General features: G+C 57.9%; 1 protein-coding gene across 7 annotated transcripts in view; it reads right to left on the bottom strand.

Moving 5' to 3' along the window:
• sipa1l3 (signal-induced proliferation-associated 1 like 3) overlaps positions 1 to 20,386 on the bottom strand; it is a 49,778-nt gene that overhangs the window by 18,761 nt on the left and 10,631 nt on the right. For 5 of the 7 annotated variants that reach the window (XM_069187822.1, XM_069187820.1, XM_069187819.1 and 2 more), the window contains 5 exons: positions 8,290 to 8,365; positions 2,498 to 4,034; positions 1,726 to 1,856; positions 968 to 1,156; positions 529 to 703 (listed from right to left, as the gene is read on the bottom strand). In XM_069187822.1, the coding sequence (XP_069043923.1) occupies positions 529 to 703; positions 968 to 1,156; positions 1,726 to 1,856; positions 2,498 to 3,836 (1,834 nt within the window). In that variant the 5' untranslated portion in view covers positions 3,837 to 4,034; positions 8,290 to 8,365. Of the gene's footprint in view, positions 1 to 528; positions 704 to 967; positions 1,157 to 1,725; positions 1,857 to 2,497; positions 4,035 to 8,289; positions 8,366 to 8,796; positions 10,182 to 20,386 lie in introns of those variants that run through there. The other 2 variants (XM_069187824.1, XM_069187826.1) reach the window with 2 other exon arrangements.

Below are 20,386 nucleotides of genomic sequence, written 5' to 3'. Positions count from 1 at the left end.
CAGAATGAGGGTGTGAACTCTGCTCGTCTGAGGTGTTATGTTGCACAGGCCTACAGTATATATCACTTTCAATTATTTCCATTGATACTGCATTACAACATATGGCATACGATGCACACACGCTATTAGATCTCAAGCAGCAAGGGAGAAGGCAGGGTGTAAGGGGGTCAGGAGCATCTGGTCCAGCCGCATTGACACAACACCAAGCACAAAACGGAGCAGACACTAACACACTCGCTCGGCCTGGCCTGGTGCGTTACACAAGGCCCGTCAAAGGCGGGCACAAAGAAGGCTCGTAACAACAACCAAGCAAGCTGTGGGAGTGCTGCTGGGGGATCGGACAGCTCCATTGCACTGTTTTTTGGGAAGGAGGGTCATTGTTTTAATGCGGCGGGGCTGCATGCTGGACCTGACCGCAGGGCAGACAGCGAGAGTGGGCAGCAGTCCGGCAGGACTCCGGGCTGAGAGGAAGAGAGCCAGGGGCGGGGGTAGTGGCAGAGGCAGGAGCAGGGCCAGGAGCTCCCTTACTCTTTGTGTCCAGCTGGGCTGCGTACTTGCTGAAGCCCTTGAGGCAGACGCGGTCCCCCAGCAGCGAGAGGAAGGTCTGGAAGGCCGGGCTGGCCTCCTCGTTGTTGTACATCTCCTCCTCGGTGCTCTGGGCCGCCCGGCACAGCAAGATGCCCACCTTGTGCTTCTTGCTCAGCTGCAACCACAACAAAGTCAGAAGCGAGGATCAATTCCACTGATTGAACACAAAGACGGCACCCCTCACCGTTCCGCTTCAATGCATTAAGAGTGGCGGGTGTCTGCAACAAGGCACCAATCCTCATTTCAAAACTCATTCAGACGAGACTCCAGAGGTCAGTGACCACACCGCGCAAGTTTGACCCACTGGCCGCCTCATCTGGAGTTTCCTGTGTAGATTCTGACCCGCCGCTGCGGGCACAGGGGCCCGGCGGGCACTCACCCCCTGCTCGTCCAGCTTGATGAGCTGCTCGGTGACCTTGGCGGTGCTGAGCGCCAGCCGCAGGCAGTGGGCGTTGAGCTCGGGCACCACGTACTCCAGCACGTCCTTGAGGGGCAGCCCGCGCACCGTGCCGTGCTTGGTGGTGGAGGGGATGGTGTCTTCCAGGATGGAGCCTCGCAGGGTCACCAGCTGAACAAAACAGGAGAAGGGGGACACCACTCCAGGTGAGCTCTCCAGCGCGTCAGCTCACCAGGCTGGATCGGGCTCATCCTCATGACGGTAGGAGAGCTACAGTGCGAAGATCAGGAGGATGAAGAACCGGAAAATCAAGCCGTGGGACAGAGCCCTCTGCCGTGTGAAACATCACAGCTAGAGGCACAACACCAAGCATAAAACAGAGCCACCGCAAAGACCTCCCAACCCTTGCGAACAGGTGGCTGACTACTGCTCGTGTCTGGCCTTTGCACTGCGACTGCTGCAGAAATCTCTTCGTTTCGGGGACGGCTGTCCCGCCGAGACAGGACAGGGCTAGAGAGCTGGCCCCGGGAGTCCCCAGCTCCAACAACACGCACCCCCCCCTTCAAACTCCTGCTGCCTTCGTCTCCTCGCCGCGCGCAGTGAAGGCTTTCAGCCTCCTCACCTCTTCGGGGTGCAACCCTGCCAAACCTGCTGCGCTCAGTCAGCAAACCTTCTCCTCCTCCGATTCGCCGGCTCGGGGAAAAGGGGGCGGCGGTATGCAGAGACGGTTGCCAGGTTACCTCACTGGTCCGGAAGATGATGCGATACTGGTACTGGTCCTTCAAATCTTTGGTATCCTCCAGCTTCTCCCTGCGGATGCTCACCGCCACGGGCCCCAGCTTCTCGTCCGTCCCAAAGTAGTTTGAGTGCTCTAGGGAGGGACAGGGAGGGAGTAGGCCATGGTGAGGATCACACAGTCCCAGAAAAAAGGAACAGAACGTTTCCAAACTACGTGCTGTTGTCAGGTAGTGCATCTCACAAACACTATGAATTAGCTCATCTATCAGCGTACTGTACTGCAGCAGGCGTGGCTGATCACACTGTCTCTTAATCTGTAACTCAGACACCCTGGGTTACTCAGCCCGCTGGCAGCGCCAGAGTATCACCCAGACCTGCGCTGTGCAATGTTTCCACTGTCGCTTATCGGCTGTGACATCAGAGATAAACAAGGGAGGGAAGTTCTTCCGGCCGCGCTGAGAGGAGAGCCCAGGCCTGACGCCCTGCGAGCCACTGCGCCCGCCCACACCAGCAGCTGGTCAGGGCCCGGACTTTGCCCTCCGGTTATCGCCCGGGCACCCGGACAGGCCTCGCCCCGCCAGCTCCCTGTCGGCTCAGGCTGCTGCTTCCTGGTTCCACAACCCCACGTGCCCAGTCTCCGTGCTTTTGGAGCAGGACACCCGATCGGCTGGGAGAAGACTGCTGGCGAGGAAGCCCAGGCTTCACATGCCAGCTGCAGTGCCACCTCGCCCGCGCGCTCCAACCCGCGGGGAACAGAGCCCACACTGGCCTCACCTTTGCCGTGGAACCAGCTCTGGTAGTAGAGGGCGCCCATGTCGACGTGCTCGATGCTGTAGTGCTGGAGTCGCTCCAGGCGGGTGGTCTGCTGCTCGGCGGGCACCTCCAGCACCGAGACGCTGGCGTTGGTGCAGCGCGGGTGGGGGGCGGGCTCGAGGAAGCCCGCGGCGGCCCCGCCCTCCCCCGCGGCGGCGCCCGCGGACTTCTGGAAGCTGACGCTGCGCTCGCCCTCGCCCCCCACCTCGTTGCGGAAGTGCGGGCAGCTGAGCAGCAGCTGGTTGCTGGTGCTGTCGCCCGGGTCGGGCTCCAGGTTCTCCTTGCAGCTCAGCTCCTCCGTGCTGGCGAAGCCCGGCTCCAGCCCGCCCAGCGCCGCCGCCCGGGAGGCCGCCAGGGGCACGGCGGAGGCGGCGGAGGCGCCCGTGGCCGTGTTCCGGCGCTGCGCCACCGAGGCGCGGTTGGCGGCGGCCTCGTGCAGGTCGAACAGCAGGCTCTGCACGTCGTAGTGGGCGAAGCTCCGCGGGCACAGCCAGGGCTTGCCGGGCTCGGGGGGCCGGCCCTCCTCGGGCTCCGGCCCCGGCCCCCTGCTGCCCGGGCCGTCCACCTCGCCCCGGCTGCTGCTCCTCAGCTTGCGGAAGATGGAGGAGGAGGAGGAGTCGTGGCCCCCGCTCTTCTTGCGCGCCCGCGCAGAGAGGCCCAGCGGGGCGCCGGGGGGCTGGGGCTTGCCGTCCGCCCGCAGGAGGTCCCCCAGCTGCTCGGGCGCGGCGCTGCGCTGGTCGGGCAGCTCCTGGCGGAACTCGTTGAGCATGTCGAAGAAGCTCTTGTCGGGGACGCCCTGCACGTCGATGGAGGAGGTGCTGCCGTACTCGCGGAAGAGCGCGCCGCCCTGCAGGCGGGCCTCCGGCGGCTCGCCGTCGTGCTCGCTCAGCGTGACCTCGCTGCTGCTGCGGTAGCGCAGGGGGGCGAAGCCGCGGCCGGCGGGCGAGCGGGGCACCCCGTCGTGGAACTCCACGTCCTTGGATCGCCGCCGGGGCAGCCTGGCCAGCACCGCCCGGGCGCCTGGGCCCCGGCACGCCGGCCCGTTCTCCGGGGCGCAATCCCGCGACAGGAGGGACTCCCGCGAGGGGTCCCTGCGGGGGGGCCAGTCGGCGATGCGGGCCCGGACGCCCATCTTGGGCACCGCCGGCGGGGGGCCCGAGAGGCGGGGGGGGTCGTGGGGGGCCGCCGTGCCGTTGGCGAGCCGGAACGGGGCGGCGGGGGGGGCGCCGGGCGGGGAGCAGCACCCGGGACCCCCCGCGTCCATGGCGAGCTCATGGTGAGACGCTCGGTAGCTGGTCATAGTCCGCGCGGGGGCCGGGCCGGTGCCAGGAACGGGGCGCGCATCTCTGTCCGGTTCTGGCAGCTGGAAGACGAGCTGGAGGGTGCGGGGTGGCGCTGTGCTCAGAGCCTCTTCCTACTGCACCCCGCCAGCATGCTCGTGGCGGGCCCCTCTCTCCTCCTCCGCCGCGCAGTCTTGGCGTCTCCGTCTGCCCTCCTGCTGGGAACGAGAGAGCGGCACAGGGGCCCAGTGAGATGAACCCCACACACACTCCTGCTGTCGGCCGTGGGCTCACCCTTCCGAGCCGCCCGGCGTCCCCCGACTCTGACTGAGCTCAGGCAGGAGGAGGCATGCAGACAGCGAGACAGCAGGGGCCTCAGCCAGCCTCACCCAGCGTCTAGCACAAACCCCCAGCCTCTCTCCCTCGCACCCCGGGGGTGTAGGGCGAAAACCCCTCTCTGACTGCAACTGCAGATCCCCCTTTCCTGCGAGACTCGCCTCTGTGCAACTGCGGCTTTTCCGCCCCTCTGCCTCTTGTCCTCATTTCCCCCTGCTCTGCTGTTTTCTCTCCTTAATCCCCTTCTCGCTATTCCCAGTGGTTCAGGGGCTGTTTTTTTAAGAAACTTCCAGGGCAGCCCCGAGAGAGAGCAGGCAGGGCAGACAGGACAAGCAGACAGACAAACAGGGCAAGCAGACAGGGCAGACAGGGCAGGCAGAGCAGGACAAGCACAAAATTGTCAGTAGGCTCTTGGAGCACTGGGAGGAATGTCCTGACATGTTCAGTTTCAGCTTCAATGGTGGTGGAAAAAATAAAAGAATCAAATGGAGGCAAGGAAACTGTTGGGATCCTGACAAAAACACACAGAGCCTAGCAGACAGCTGGCACTCAGTTCCCAGATCTGAGACACCCAACGGGCAGACCGTCAGGGCAGAGACAGGCCTTTCACCGCGCAGCACACAGCAGTGCAGTCTATCACTGTGCAGCACACAGCAGTACAGTGCAGTCTATCACTGCGCAGCACACAGCAGTGCAGTCTATCACTGCGCAGCACACAGCAGTACAGTGGAGTCTATCACTGCGCAGCACACAGCAGTACAGTGGAGTCTATCACTGCGCAGCACACAGCAGTACAGTGCAGTCTATCACTGCGCAGCACACAGCAGTACAGTGCAGTCTATCACTGCGCAGCACACAGCAGTACAGTGCAGTCTATCACTGCGCAGCACACAGCAGTACAGTGCAGTCTATCACTGCGCAGCACACAGCAGTACAGTGCAGTCTATCACTGCGCAGCACACAGCAGTACAGTGCAGTCTATCACTGCGCAGCACACAGCAGTACAGTGCAGTCTATCACTGCGCAGCACACAGCAGTACAGTCTATCACTGCGCAGCACACAGCAGTACAGTGTAGTCTATCACTGCGCAGCACACAGCAGTACAGTGCAGTCTATCACTGCGCAGCACACAGCAGTACAGTCTATCACTGCGCAGCACACAGCAGTACAGTACAGTCTATCACTGCGCAGCACACTGCAGTACAGTGCAGTCTATCACTGCGCAGCACACAGCAGTACAGTGCAGTCTATCACTGCGCAGCACACAGCAGTACAGTGCAGTCTATCACTGCGCAGCACACAGCAGTACAGTGCAGTCTATCACTGCGCAGCACACAGCAGTACAGTGCAGTCTATCACTGCGCAGCACACAGCAGTACAGTGCAGTCTATCACTGCGCAGCACACAGCAGTACAGTGCAGTCTATCACTGCGCAGCACACAGCAGTACAGTGCAGTCTATCACTGCGCAGCACACAGCAGTACAGTGCAGTCTATCACTGCGCAGCACACAGCAGTACAGTGCAGTCTATCACTGCGCAGCACACAGCAGTACAGTGCAGTCTATCACTGCGCAGCACACAGCAGTACAGTGCAGTCTATCACTGCGCAGCACACAGCAGTACAGTGCAGTCTTTCACTGCGCAGCACACTGCAGTACAGTGTAGTCTATACTTCTGTGCCAAAGGAAAAAAAATGCTGACCGATGGTACTTTCTCTTACCCTTTACGCACTTTGACACCTTAATGCTCCCATGAGCGTATCTGTGTTGTGTCCAGCACAGACACCCAAATTAACAGAGCATCTGTGGTCAGGATCAGATTGCCCCATCCTCCAGGCTACCTGGCTGCTGTGGTTTACACTATTGATCACAAGCATTTTGTTTGCTACTGGGGACCTAATAAGATTTAAAGCATAAAAAATGTTTTCCAGGGCTACCCTCACATATCCACACTGTGCACGCAATATGAGGAAATGTGTCACCTGAAGAGACAGCAGGCTGGGAAGTGTGTCTCTGCTTGTTTTGCAGCTCTACCGAGGAGCAGGGCAAAACTGGAAAGCAAACCTGCCCCCAGTCTGTCAGAGCACAGTAGGTGTTTGTGCCTGCTCCATTTTGTGCCAGATTATCACGGCTGAAATGAAGTCCAGGCTGCTTGTTTATGTAAGGCAGGGCTGTGACATTTCATTATTTCAACCATTATTCCAAAACATATTTTTTATAAGCATCACAAAAGAGGCTTAAAATTGAGAACAAGTGCTGTCTGACAGCAAGGCTGCTCACGCATTATTTTTTGTTTTTTTTAACTGATGCCTCTGTCATCAGGCGAAATAATGCTGGAGGGCACCAGCTCCTACAGACAGCCAGGCTATACCAGCTTAGCCCTGAACACGGGAGGGGGCACAGGCTGTTGCCACAGGGTGCTCAGTCAGCCATCAGCAGGATGGGGAAGATCTGATGAGATGTGAAGGCTTTCAAAAAGTTGCTAACAAGCTAGAGAGAAGCAGGGAGGTCATGTGTACAACTCATGTGTCTTGTGTAACTGTAACCTGTCTGCCGCGTGCCAACTCTGGGATATTCGGGAAGGGCACGCTGCCCTTTGTCTTGAACCGACCTAGACTCGGACACGAGCATCACCCCGTTAATGTTTGTCAAGTCCTCAGAGCCGGAGTACAGCCACAGCGTGCCCGCGGGAGCAATGAGGCACAGCGCTGGCACAGAGTTCCAGTCGACAGCCAGAAGCAAGTGCACTCCGAGCTGACGGCCAGGAGCTGACAGCGCAGACACAATCACACAACCGCCCAGCAACGCAGGAAAGAGCCGAGCCACCGTGTCTCTCTGGATCAGCCTCGTCTACCAGACCCTCATCTCCGCAGGGTCTGAAATCGGCACACCCACGCACTTTAACAAATTTAAAACTGCCTCTGCTACCGCATCTTAAATCAACAGCTATCTATCTCTCACGTAGGCCAACATATTGGCGTGGATTCACTGTGAAAGCTTCTCTTTTCACCTAAAAAGTGAGAAAGCGTCGCTTTTGTTTAGAATCCATTTCACATTACAGCCTCTTTCGCTGCGCTTCGAAAACAGCTTTCGGCCTCCCCAGGCCTGGCTCTGGCTCCACAGCCTCCCCGGCGAGTTATAAAACCCAGACTGCAGCTGCACGCATGTCTCCCTCGGCACTGGGCGCAGCTGCAGATCTGCGGACTCGTGTGTCTGGTGTTTAAGGTGCGCGGGCTCCACCCTGCCGCCCGGTGGCCCCAGCACGCTCCTGCACAGACGAGCACGCGAGAGCAGCATCGTGGCCCAGTCCGCACCGTGACGGCACGGACAGGAAGGATCACGGGAACAGGCTGAATGACAGATCGGGGCAAACAGCTCTACTCTCAACAGGAGCAGAGGCTCAGAGCTGCTCTCCCAATGCACCGCAACGGCACTCACCCCCAACTGTGAGGAGACAGCAGCACCTAAAACAGACATCCACTGCCAGGCACAAGCATTGAAGCTGACGCATCTGGGCGAGAAAACACCGTTCTGCTACCATCGTGTCTGCTTTGTTAATACCAGTGTGCCCAGACGATGCCCCCTGACTGTGACGCGGGGGGGGCGCAGAGGTATAATGCATCACTCTGAGGTTGAAGCTGCAGAATAAGCCAGGGTGATGCTTCAGACAGTGATCTCGCCAAACCCTGGGGCCCTGGCTCAAGCTCAAGCTGAGGACTGCTACGTTTAATTCGGGATCCCCCTGGAGTTTAAATGGCTCAGTCATTTCTTGCTTCTCCACCTGCAAGTCAAGAACCCCTCCACTGTTCAGATAAGACATAAATACAAGTTATTAACACTTAACAGCACCACCACTGTCACAGATCCCAAACAGAACTGAGCCTCAGAAAGAGCACAGGCCCAGCAGCTTTACAACAGGTACTTGATTTCAACAGAACAAAGCAAAAAAGTATCAGATGACCTACGCCTTTAGACACAATCGGGGTTCCTCTGGGAAAGACGACCAGAGTCACAGACTCTCTGCTCATTTTTCTCTTTCGGAGTAATTTGGGACACAGACCAGGTGGCCCACAGCACACCTGTTGGCCACCCACAATAGAGGGGAACGCAGCACAGAACAAGCCCTGGAATCTTACCCTTCTGGTCTGCAGCAGCAGAGAGCCGTGTCCTTCCTCTGCCTGCGCCCTGGACCCACAGCGTCTTCTCCGCGCCCTGAGAAAGGCACACAAGGGACACGTGAACAACTGGTTCTCTCCTCCTCTCCCACCCCGCTCGTCTCGCGCGGAACCTGCCCCCCCACCCCGAGATCCGCCGATTCCCGGGAAGCTCAGCCAGCGGGAAGGCCGTCAGTGAGAAATCGCCGGCTTGCAGGCGTGACCGAATTATGAAAGCATGCCCTGGAGGGAAAGGAGGGGAATTTGGGGGAAACGACAGGGATTTTCTTGGGAATGAAAACAAGGGTTTTTAGCATGTGGCCAGTTTTGTACGCTCGTACACTCTAACTTACTCAATACGACACAGTTACACCGTGGTGGCAAAGGTGACCTCATAGCCCCCCCCCCTGCTGGAGCAGCTCTTTAATTACTGAGACAAACAGTGCAGGAGGGTTAATCATGCAAATGAAGCTGAATTAGCAGACACACCTACGGACTCTCTCCTCCTGATGCCAGCGAGATGCCCAAGGCAGCCTGGAAGAAACCTGCTGTTGTGACGAGACACGCCCCCCCCCACCCTGCCACAGCTCTCCGTCTTAACTGAGTAACCCCCTCCCACCGCAATAAAAACCCTCTCCCTCAGCTGGGTTTCTCTCGGGGCTGTTTGTGGAAAAAAAAACATGAATGAGATAAACTTGATCAATTCTACCTTTCGGAACTGTTAACCCTGTTGCCCCAGGTTCGAAGCCTACTCCTGTGCAGAGAACTGTTGGTGGACTTCCCAGCACCCTGTCACAGTGTGCACACACCGGCGCGCACACACACACGGCTCCGTCCCGACACACAGTCGCCGGCCCAACTCAGCGGTAGAGGGAAGCCTACCGCCTTCATCAAGACCCCCCGGGGCGCCCACCGCAGACCCCAGCGTGACACGGAGAGCAGCTGGCGCAGGCTCTGGGTGAGCCCTTGGTAGTCTACTCAACAGAATCTGCCCGGGGCCGAGCTGCCCCCCTCAGCTCTCTCTCCCAGTGAAGCCGACCTGGCTGCCCACGTACAAACAGGGCTGCAAACAGACACGCCCGGCAGAGACTGCGTTCCACCTGCCTCCGGCCGCCCAGGGCGACGTGGCGCAGCCCCACGAGAGAGACCGCGGCCCTTTGTCCTCAGACGAGCCGGATCAGCAGCAGGGAACAAAGCCGCAAGAAAAACACGCCGCTCCCGCAGGCGGCTACTCTCCGCCAACAGCAACAGCGGGATCGCGCCGCCAAACCCGCCGGGCGATCCCCAGGGGGCGCGCCCCCGCACGCTCACGGGTCCCGGAGAACAGACCGATCGGCCCCTCCTGTCCGGGCGGTTGGCGGAAGCTCATCGACCCCACCCTGGCAAATGGAGTGGAGGACAGGAGTGGAAGTGTCCTGGCCAGGGGGAAGGGAGTGCCAAGGCTGACAGAGGCGCGCAGCAGGACTCTGATGTGGGAAGGGACGAGGCTCGGGGCTGCCTGAAGGGCCATCGCATACAGCCCTATCACCCCACTCACAGCCAGCAGCCCACTGGAGCTCAGCAGTGTGAGCCTGGCCAGCACCTGGATGGGAGACCTCCTGGGAAAAACTAAGATCGCTGCTGGAAGAGGTGTTGGTGGGATCAGTAGGGGGCGCTCACCCTGCAGTCTGTGTGGATCCTCATGCCCCATTATAGTGACGGGGACACTATACTGTAAACAGGCGCCGTCCTTCGGATGAGAGTCAAAACCGAGGTCCTGACTCTCTGTGGTCATTCAAAATCTCAGGGCGTTTCTCGAAAAGAGTAGGGGTGTAACCCCGGTGTCCTGGCCAAATCTCCCCCTGGCCTCCTAATAACCCCCCTCTCTGAACTGGCTTCATCACTCTGCTCTCCTCCCCACTGAGAGCTGGTGTGTGGGGAGCGTACTGGCGCCTCATCCAGGTGGGGCTGCACACTGGTGGGGGTGGAGGGGATCCCCATGACCTGTAAAGCGCTTTGAGTGGAGTGTCCAGAACAGAGCTGTACAAGTGTAATGAAGTATTACTATCAGCGGTCTCCTGTCCTTGTGGTCTTTCACTGATGCCCTGCACTGCCGTGCTGCTGGTGCTGCTGCCGGAGGGCCTGTGTGTCACGTTCATTAGTCGTCGGGGCAGACAGACCAGAGTATCTCCTGCGGAGGAGCTGTGAAAGCCAGGGAGGTGGTGTGTCAGCCTCCAGGGCGCCCCCCAGCCAGGCTGTCCTGCAGCGAACGTGGGAACTCGGAGCTTTCCCTCACAAAGGCACGTTGTTCAAACAGGCCCCCCTGCACTGTGAGCCGATTACAAAAGAGAAGAAGGACCTGGTCACTGTTTGCCGACAAACCGGTTGAGCAACATAACGAGGAACTTACGAACGCAGCCCTGACGGAGCTCCGCTCCAAACTCCCTGCTCACACAGCCACTGCTGCCCCGGGGCACACAGCCCTGCCTAGCGCCCCCTAGGGGTGTCCCACACAGCACTGCTCCCTCTGAAGCCCTGTAAAGAGGGGATCAGCATGAAGCCCAACCCCCCCCCCCATCGTGTGCAGTCAAACGCTCCACCTTTTGCAGCGAGAGAGGCCTGGGGGCAGAAATCTGACACAATATGGGGGGGGGGGGGCAGAATGAGGAAATTCAGACATGGAAGCAGCAGAGGACAGCGGAAATTCAAGTGTTCCAACACTTCTCTCAAATCCAGACAGAGGACACCGCGGCGCAGAGCTCCGCACGAGTGCTAAACGGTTCAAGCTGTGTCACTATCCCAACAGAAAGATCCTAAAATTCCTAGCAAGAAAAAACTTATTTTAGAACTGCCTAACGCTGACAAAGAAACTATTGCTTACACTTATAAAGCACTTTTCTGGACACTCCACTCAAAGTGCTTTACAGGTCATGGGGATCCCCTCCACCACCACCAGTGTGCAGCCCCACCTGGATGATGCAGCAGTACTCTCCCCACACACCAGCTCTCAGTGGGGAGGAGAGTGATGAAGCCAGTTCAGAGATGGGGATTATTAGGAGGCCATGACTGGTAAGGGCCAGGGGTAAATTTGGCCTAATGGGAAATTACAGATCTTCAAATCCATACATCACCGGGACCAGATGATATTTTCCACCAGGACCCAAAGAAACACAAAATCGTATTTATAAATGATCAGCGAGCATCGTGTAGGAGGCACGAAACATTAAACCAGAGTTTTACCCAGCAATTGGAAAACTGGGAACAGCTGACCTGTGCACAAAAAGATCAGCCTGATACTCGGCTACACAAGAAGTACAGGAGAGATTCATTACAGTGAAACCGAAAGAGTTTCTGTATGGTATTCACCTCTGGGGACAGTCAACAGGATCTGCCTTTTCCTTGCCGTGTCACCAACAGCTGGGACACATACTGTAAAACCAGAACTTCCAATATAACAGGTTCAACAATAGTCTTGCAGAAGGCGAAGGCGCCCAGTGAAATCTTTCATGAAAGGTGGATTCCTGATCTAGGAATTGATCCGATTGCTGCAGTACCATCAGAGATCAGGACGACAGCTCTTTCTGGCAGACGTCTGTGATGGTGACTCTGGCACACTTAGGAAACTCATGCAGTTAGCAGACTACCCCGAAAGAGGAGGTGTAGTAAAATACTGGAAAGGAGACATGAACAGGCTTCGTGATCAAGACACCTAGCTCACGAGCTGCACAGTCTGCTGTAGACCCCACTGATGTAGCCACACAATGCTGGGGTATTTCGTTAAGAGTGTAGTACTGAAACCAAAGGAAGTAACACCGAGTTTATACAAAGCACTAGCTAGATTACGGTGCACAATTCAGGGCTCCACCTCAGCCTGCTATCATCAGCTGTAGCCTCACATTAGGGGTGACTTCAAACACCGCTAGTCCTAACTCCCTGAACTGATCAAACTCACTGAACGTTCACAGCAATAAGGATCCCAGGGTACTGGCTGGTCAAGTGCAACAAAGCCCCTTCTCTGGAATACCAGGCTCGCGGTGACACAGACTTCGCCAAGCTTCCACCACGACAGCAGGGGCTCTGTGGGGACAAAGCCTCCAGCCCCTCCCCGAGCGGCACTCACGCACACACAGAGGCACCATGGGAACGAGCCGCAGGAGTGCTGGGGGTGGGGCTGAAAGAAACTCCCTGCAGAACAAAGGGGACTCACAGGCTCCGGCTCCTGCCCGGCTCTCTGCCTCCTCAATGGCACCATTGAAAACCGGCCGTCTGGTAGAGGGCTCACCCTGCGCCCTGCGCCCCGCGCCCCCGCTGCAGTCACACACACCCCCCACCGCCTGCCCCTGGCCTGCATGCACCACCGAGGGCATCGGACACCAGGCCAGCCCAGCAGAACTAAGGAACGCGGACGGCCCGCCGCATGGGGCCACCCTACAGAAGCGCACCTCTCCCGGACGCTCGGATTCGACACGCCCCGCCGGCGAGACGGAGGAGGGCCTGGCAGGCGAACCCCAGCCGGCCTGGCAGCACGAGAAGGAAGGTGGGCACGGAGGAGATGAGGAGGGAGCACTCAGAAATCAGCATGCAGGTGGAGTGAATAAATGCTGAACACAGGTGATTCTACAGACAGGAGTCCACAAGGGGAAAAAACCACGGGATTCTTTCCAAAAAAGCAAGGATCCACCCCCAAAGAATACTCTTTCTCTGGGAAACACAGCACACTATCTCTCCCCCCCCCCCCCTCTGTCCCCCCTCTCCCCCCCCAGTGCAGAGACTTGGCTGGCATAACCAGCAACAAGAAAACCACTTCTAACTGCAGGGAGCTCTGGGAATATAAGCCTCTCTTCATACCCTGCCTTTGTCCCGGGGAAACGTGATCTGGAGCCACTCAGGGGCTGGGCTGCGCGGCTCGCTGGGAAGTGAGGTGCTGTAATCGGGGACCTCCGGCAGGGGAATGGGGGCGCGCACTGCCGCAGAGCTGCTAGCAGCAGCCCCCACGCTCTTCGATCGCTCCCCAAGGGGCTTGCCGTGTCGAGCAGAGGGCCCAGAGGCCAGCCGGCCCCAAGGAACGAGAAATAAAAGCTAAGGGAAAAGAGACCATAGTGACACATTACTCTTCATGAGAGGAACCTCTGCAAAGACCTCCTCCCTGCAGCATCCGTGGAAGTCCCTGCTTGTGCACGAGCCCAGCATAGACACGGCGGAGTTTCTGCCCACTGAGTTCCTCGCTGGGGCCTGTACTGGAGACAGACAGCAGTTTCCCATCTGCCTCGCCCCCTGGTCACTGGGCACGCTCACCGACAAGGTCAAAGTGCACGCGCGCGGCTTGTGTATGGGGGGGCCACAGGCTGCGATTCATCCCTGGGACGAGCGCCCACCGCGCCCTGCCCCTCGGACGGGCTCGCTCACACACAGCGAGGGGGGAGCTCGTCACACACATGAACTCCTCCCGCCCCATTCCCTGATCATCGCGTGAGGGGACAGCTCCCCAGAGAAGGAACAGGGCAGCACAGGTGGCAGAACAGAGAAGTGTCCTGCAGGCCACTGGGCACGGCCAGCTGGGAGAGGGGCCCGTGGCTTTAGGAGGTTAGAGACCGGGGAACGAATCTAGAGGAATCGCCCCTTCCTTCAGTCTGCCCTGATCACAGGACAAATCGTTCAACTGCGTCTGGAGACAACAATCACAGGAAACAGCTGCCTCCCCGAAACATCTGCCGGCTGATCATCCAGAGGAGGGCCGGAGCGCTCAGCGCCGCTCCATCCTGATTAACTTCGGAAAAGGACAGAACCGCAGGGTCTTCTCCAGCGCAGACTTGGAACGGTCCCTCCTGTTCTCGCAAGGCCCAGCTCCCCGCCGGAGTCTGCTGCGCTCGCTGGCTCCCAGGCCTTGTTCCCAGCCCCCTCCGGGACGCCTGCACCACGAAGAATGCGGTTTAAAAATAAATGCGTGGCGCATTGTGCTGCAGAGAAAAGGAAGGGGGCACTGGAAAAAGCTGAAACACACAGTCCTTTCAGACCGCTCTCTGCTGCCGCTCCAGCGCTGCGCCTGTCCAGCCCAGAGAGACAGGAAGCCACAGCTTCCACAAGAAGAATGTGCTGCTGTCATTTGTGTGCCGGGCGAGCTCCTCCTGCGGTCTTCCTGTGGCTTTGAGGCTCGCTCGGGACTCCGCCACAGCGCGCAGATTTGCCTGAGTCGGCAACTCCGGGCCGAGACGGCGGAGCGGAGCTGCCGAGCCCCTCGGCGCGCCAGCGACCCCGGCTGCCGCGCCCCCCTTCCCAGCTGGGGGCCGAGAGAGAGACGGGGCGCGCGGCCCCACCAGGCAAGACACAGAGAGGAGACTCGACCAGCACGCCCTGCCCTCCGAGTGCAAACCTCCTTCTCCGACTAAACACTTTCCAAACGCAGGAGAAGAGCGCAGCAGAGGAGAAGTCCGGCCCTTTGTGGTTTGGATTCAGACACATCCTCCCTGGAGAAGAGAGCAGGGAGCAGGGAGGCTGCAGCTTCAGAACTGCTGGAGCAGCACGCTCCCCGAGAAGGAAACTCTCCTATTTCGGGCGCGACGCGTGTCCGAGGGGTCCACCTCACCACCTCCCCTGCGCCCGGCGAGAGAAGCCCCGTGGGACGATGAAACAACCGACAGCGGCCGGATTCCAGCTGGACAGACACCGGGGCGCGGGTTCAGGCACCCCCAGGATCATGAGTCACCCCACAGGTCCGCGAAGAGACCGGCGCCGCCAGCCCCACACACTCTGTAGCCCCTGGGTGGGGGAGGGGGGATAAGGGGGCGATTTCCTCCAGGAGGACGAACGCAGAGTGAACCCCAAACACTGGCTCCCGCGCGGGGATGAAACCCAAAAGACAACACAGAAGGAAATCAAAGCCCAGTTCCCCGTCTGCTCTTCCACGGCTTAAACACTCCGTCAGGTGACGCTCCAGAAGATCCCGGCGCAGGAGGATTAGGGATAAGGGGTTTCCAAGCCCAGAGGCCTGACCCGACCCGACCCAGCCGGGCATCAGTACAGCAACGCCAGCTACTACCCTGGCATCTGAGCCATCCCTGCCACACGAGCAACCAGGACTCAAACAAAACTCTGCCTTTCCTTCTTCCAGGACACGACACACAGGATTTCATTTTAATGTCGAAAGGACACTCTGTCCCTGTGCCCTCAGAGATCTTTTAACAGACGCCCCCTTCACTTTCTGGTCAAACAGAAAACATGAAAAGCTCCCACATGTCTCACACACGCCTTAAGAATTCAATTAGGGACCTTTTCTGGTTTTGTGAGCCTCAAAACCGGGGAGAAACTGAACTAAACTCCTCCAGCTCACAGTCTCCTTCAGTTTCCCCACAAGTGTTCCTGGAGCTGCAAAGTGGGGGCTCAGCGCACCGATGCCAACCCCAGCTCAGGGACAGAGACCCGCCAGTGGAGAGCAGTGTCCCATCTCACAGCGCCGTCGCCGCTTGCCAGCCGTGGGAGTGTGTGAGTGTGTGCAGAGGCCAGCGCTGGTGTTTACCTGCCAGTCGGCAGACATGAGCCAGGCAGCCACCCACAGCACACCTGCTCAGCGCGCTAACGCAGCACAGCGCATCGCTCCCAGCGCTCGGCATGCTGCCCAGAGCACACAGCACACTGCACAGAGCACAGAACAAACCACTATGCCAAGCTCATAGGACAGAGCTCTCTGCACAAAGCACACAAGGCAGAACAGCACAGCGCTCCCAGCACAGAGAACAGAGCGCACATCAGATTTCATAGCTAGGACCACAGCGAGGAGCTCCTGGTACACCTGCCCAGCTCACTCTCACACTACAACGCTCTGCAGAAACTACACTGCCCCCCCCCCACACTACACCATACGAGAAAAGCCATCAATCCGAGCCCTACCCCAGTCCAAGCCTGACACCCCCTGCCTGCCCCAGCCTGCAGGCACTGCTGTGCTCTACACCAGATCAAAACTCAACAGAGGTCCCCGTTCATAAGTCATGTCAAAACTACACTTGAATACTGATCCGATCCAACCAGTTCAGCCCCTTTACTCACCTGAAGTCAAACCCTGTTCACTTCGGGCCTGTGAGAGCCCAAAGAGCATCGGTTCAAATGAAACTGCAACTTCAGCAAGAAGGTGAGCCCAGCAACACTGCAGACCCCAGCCCATTAAAACGTGTTCAGGTTACAAGAGCCTTTTGGCCAACTGGACTTCTAATCACCTGAGACAGTGTCAGAGCACAAACTGACCCAGGGATTTGATACAGGAATATACAAAATCTGGAAGAGAACAGGCATCCAGACCCCAGCCTCTACTAACGCTCATTGTCACAAAGCACTTTGGCTTCTTTTCTGCAAACCGGAGAGGTACGGATGGGGATGCAATCACACCGAGCATCAGCCCAGCACACTAGTTCTGGGCAGAGCAAGGGAGTCCAACGTCCAACATATAACCTTGGGGCTATATATTCGATTCTGGCTCAACATCCAACCCACATGCGCGGCATATTGTCAAAACATCTTTTTTTTCACCTCAGAAATATCGCTAGACTACGCCCTGTGCTATCACTAACTGTGGCTGAAAAGCTGATCAACACATTTGTGTTCTCTCAAATTGACTACTGTAATGCTCTACTCGCTGGGGTATCTAAATCTACTCTGAACAAACTGTAGTATGTCCACAATTCGGCAGCCAGAATCCTGACCAGGTCTAGTGCAAGTGTTCACATTACTCCAGTCCTGGAGTCCTTGCACTGGCTTCCGGTCAAATTCCGTGTAGACTTTAAAATCCTCATGCTCACCTATAAGGCTCTGCATGCCTTGGCACCTCAGTACCTGTCTGAACTATTATCGCCCTACTCCCACCTCTTTTAACTCTGCTCTCCTTACTGTCCCCCAAGCCCGTCTACATTGTAGGGGTGACAGGGCCTTCTCCTGTTATGCCCCCAAGTTCTGGAACTCTCTCCCCAAGGATATCAGAGAGTCACCTTCTCTAAACTCCTTCAAATCCAGACTCAAACCCCTCTTCTTTAGAAGAGCCTTTACTTCACTGGTTCCATTCTTCACCCCTCTGCTTCTCTTAGTACCACCATCCACGGTCTCCTCTGTATATTGTAATTGTGTCTTATCTTGTGTATTCTTTTTATTTATTGTTGTTGTCATTCTGTAAAGTGCTCTGAGAAGCCACCTTTAAAGGCGCTATATAACAAAGTGTTTTTTATTATTATTATTAACATGACCACAGGCTCTCTGCTCCCTTCCGCTCCGTCCAGGAAAGGTCCAGGAGGAATGCCTTCCAGGCAGCTGGCTTCTTCCTCAGCGCTGAGCAATCTGTCCCGCGTGGCGCATGACGCTCTCTGTCGGCAGGCCTTCCCCAAGCAGGACTGTGACCTGGGGTAACACCTCTTCCTCTGGGAGAAAGAGAATCTGGGAGATTCTCCGATCAGAGAGGCAGACAGGCTGAAGACACGCAGCTTCCCGCAGCTCTCGTGAGAACCCGCTGTGGGGGCCCCTGGGGCCCCGGCTGACTCGCGAGAGCGCAGCTGTGACGCTAACGACTAGACAAGCCCCGGGACAGCCGGTTCTGCCGCCCCGCGGCCCAGGGCAAGGGCTGGAGCGGCTCCGGAGCCGGCGGGTTTGGAGCGCAGCAGAGCCGCGATGACTTCGAGTCAATCCGGTGTGGAGGGCAAACTGGCTTCCCTCTGCTGAGCACTTCCGGTGGATCATGACTGACTGACCCCCAAAATCCTCTTGGTGAGCCCTCCTCCCGCGACGAGGATGCCACAGCTTCCCAGGAGCCATTCCCAGAGGGAGCACAGGGAGCACAGGGACCCGGGACGTGGGTCCTATTTAGAGACGTCAGGGAACTCCACCACCGGTTAGCCAAAATGACTCCGAGGTAGAAGGATTCTGGAGCGCCAGGAGAAAACACACGGAGAACCAGGGAGGGCACACAAACTCCACACAGGAGGTACCCCGGGCTGGAATTGAACCCGGGACTGAGCTGTGAGGAAGCAGCACTAACAGGCCGACCACAGAGATCACCATCATCATTATTCCTGCATGTTTAAGAGCTCTGAAGCAGATGCTTTGACATCTGAATATATACTCCACAGAGCTCTCAGGTCCCACATTGCCCTGAGTCCCCAGACACTGAGCCTCTGGTCCAGCTCGTGCATCTCTGCTTTCCCCAGTCTCAGCACGGGATCCAGAGTCGCACTCAACCGACAGCCGGACTGGGACTCTAGGTGAGCAGCCGACGTGCTCCTTCCTCCAAACGGCTTGCAGACAGAGCCGCAGTGAGATGTGCAAACCACCCAGAAGCAACAGGCTTGGAAAGCTAACCAGGCGCTGGGGGGCCGGTGCAGACAGGGGGGCAGGGCAGGCAGAGGAGCCAGGATCCCGCGGGGATGGCTGGAGACACTAGGTGCCGGCACGTGGTCAGAATCAGATCGGAAGAAGCTCCCAGTCTTAGGGTGCGTGACAACCCTAAGAGCCGCACAGGCAGGGACTGGGCCTGCAGAATTCGAGCCCAAACCCTAGAGAAGCTGCAGTGTCGCATGGCTTGAAAATAAAAAAATAACAGAGTTGCTGACTCAACTGGTACAGCTCCACCCTACCTGTCAGATCTAATCCCTGATCTAATCAGATAATCAGATCCCTGATGCAAACCAGCTCTATGGAGACACTGCTCTCTGATGCAGACAGAGCTCTCTGGTCACTGGCTCTAGGGAGACACTGTGCTCCCTGATGCAGACAGAGCTCTCTGGTCACTGGCTCTAGGGAGACACTGTGCTCCCTGATGCAGACAGAGCTCTCTGGTCACTGGCTCTAGGGAGACACTGTGCTCCCTGATGCAGACAGAGCTCTCTGGTCACTGGCTCTAGGGAGACACTGTGCTCCCTGATGCAGACAGAGCTCTCTGGTCACTGGCTCCAGGGAGACACTGTGATCCCTGATGCAGACAGAGCTCTCTGGTCACTGGCTCTAGAGCGACACTGTGCTCCCTGATGCAGACAGAGCTCTCTGGTCACTGGCTCTAGGAAGACACTGTGCTCCCTGATGCAGACAGAGCTCTCTGGTCACTGGCTCTAGGGAGACACTGTGCTCCCTGATGCAGACAGAGCTCTCTGGTCACTGGCTCTAGGGAGACACTGTCCTCCCTGATGCAGACAGAGCTCTCTGGTCACTGGCTCTAGGGAGACACTGTGCTCCCTGATGCAGACAGAGCTCTCTGGTCACTGGCTCTAGGGAGACACTGTGCTCCCTGATGCAGACAGAGCTCTCTGGTCACTGGCTCTAGGGAGATCACTATGCATCCTCACCCCGAGCCAGACAGTGCTCTTTCTTAATTTGTTTAGCAGCTTTTCTATTCCTGGAACAGTTCTTCAGGTGATGCTTGTGGAAGATGTATGAAACAAGCTTTAAGATTGCCATTGCCAAACAATTTAATTTGATTTAAAGACTCCTGGAGGGTGTTCATTCAACAACGTCTAGGGTCTCCCTGTGCTCTTCTGTACGCAGGTTCAGTTCCCTGTCCTGCTCTTGAACCTGAGAGGAGTTTTGCTTCAAGTCTCTCTGGTGAAAAACAACATGAAACCTACTGCATATTTAACGTGAGCTGTGTGCACAACAAATATCACATTACAGGACTGTGCCCTGAAATAAAAACGACACCAAATGCCTGTTCAAGAGCCGGCCCTGCCAGATGGCGTTTTCCAGCCGGACGAGCCCACGCTCTCGGGAACAATGCCCGGCGTCAGGCCGGCCGCCAGCGACACCCGGCCCCGCAGCCGGAGAAGGAGGCCGTGTGCCAGCGCCGGTGCCAGCCGGCGGTGAAAGAGCAGCCCAGCGGGCACCAACCGGAGAGCTGCGGTTCCACCGGCGGCCCAGCCACCTCGGTCCCCGGCCTGGTCAGCTCTCAGCCGGGCTCAGCGGGGAGAGGCAGCGCTGGAGAGTCAAGACCAGCAGGTGGCGCCCTGCCTTCCCTGCACACTGGACCCTCCAGCCTGAGGCCCTCGCGTGATGGCAGAGGGAGCTCTGGCGGATGAGGCGTGGGCAGGTACCCTCCCCTGTGAGGACAGCCTGCCGCGGGAAGGAAGTCCAGGTCCCCCCT

Source organism: Lepisosteus oculatus, chromosome 3 (genome assembly GCF_040954835.1).
Source record: "Lepisosteus oculatus isolate fLepOcu1 chromosome 3, fLepOcu1.hap2, whole genome shotgun sequence".
Taxonomy (NCBI): domain Eukaryota; kingdom Metazoa; phylum Chordata; class Actinopteri; order Semionotiformes; family Lepisosteidae; genus Lepisosteus; species Lepisosteus oculatus.
The sequence above is the reverse complement of the archived record's forward strand: the minus strand, read 5'-3'. Positions and strand labels throughout refer to the sequence as shown.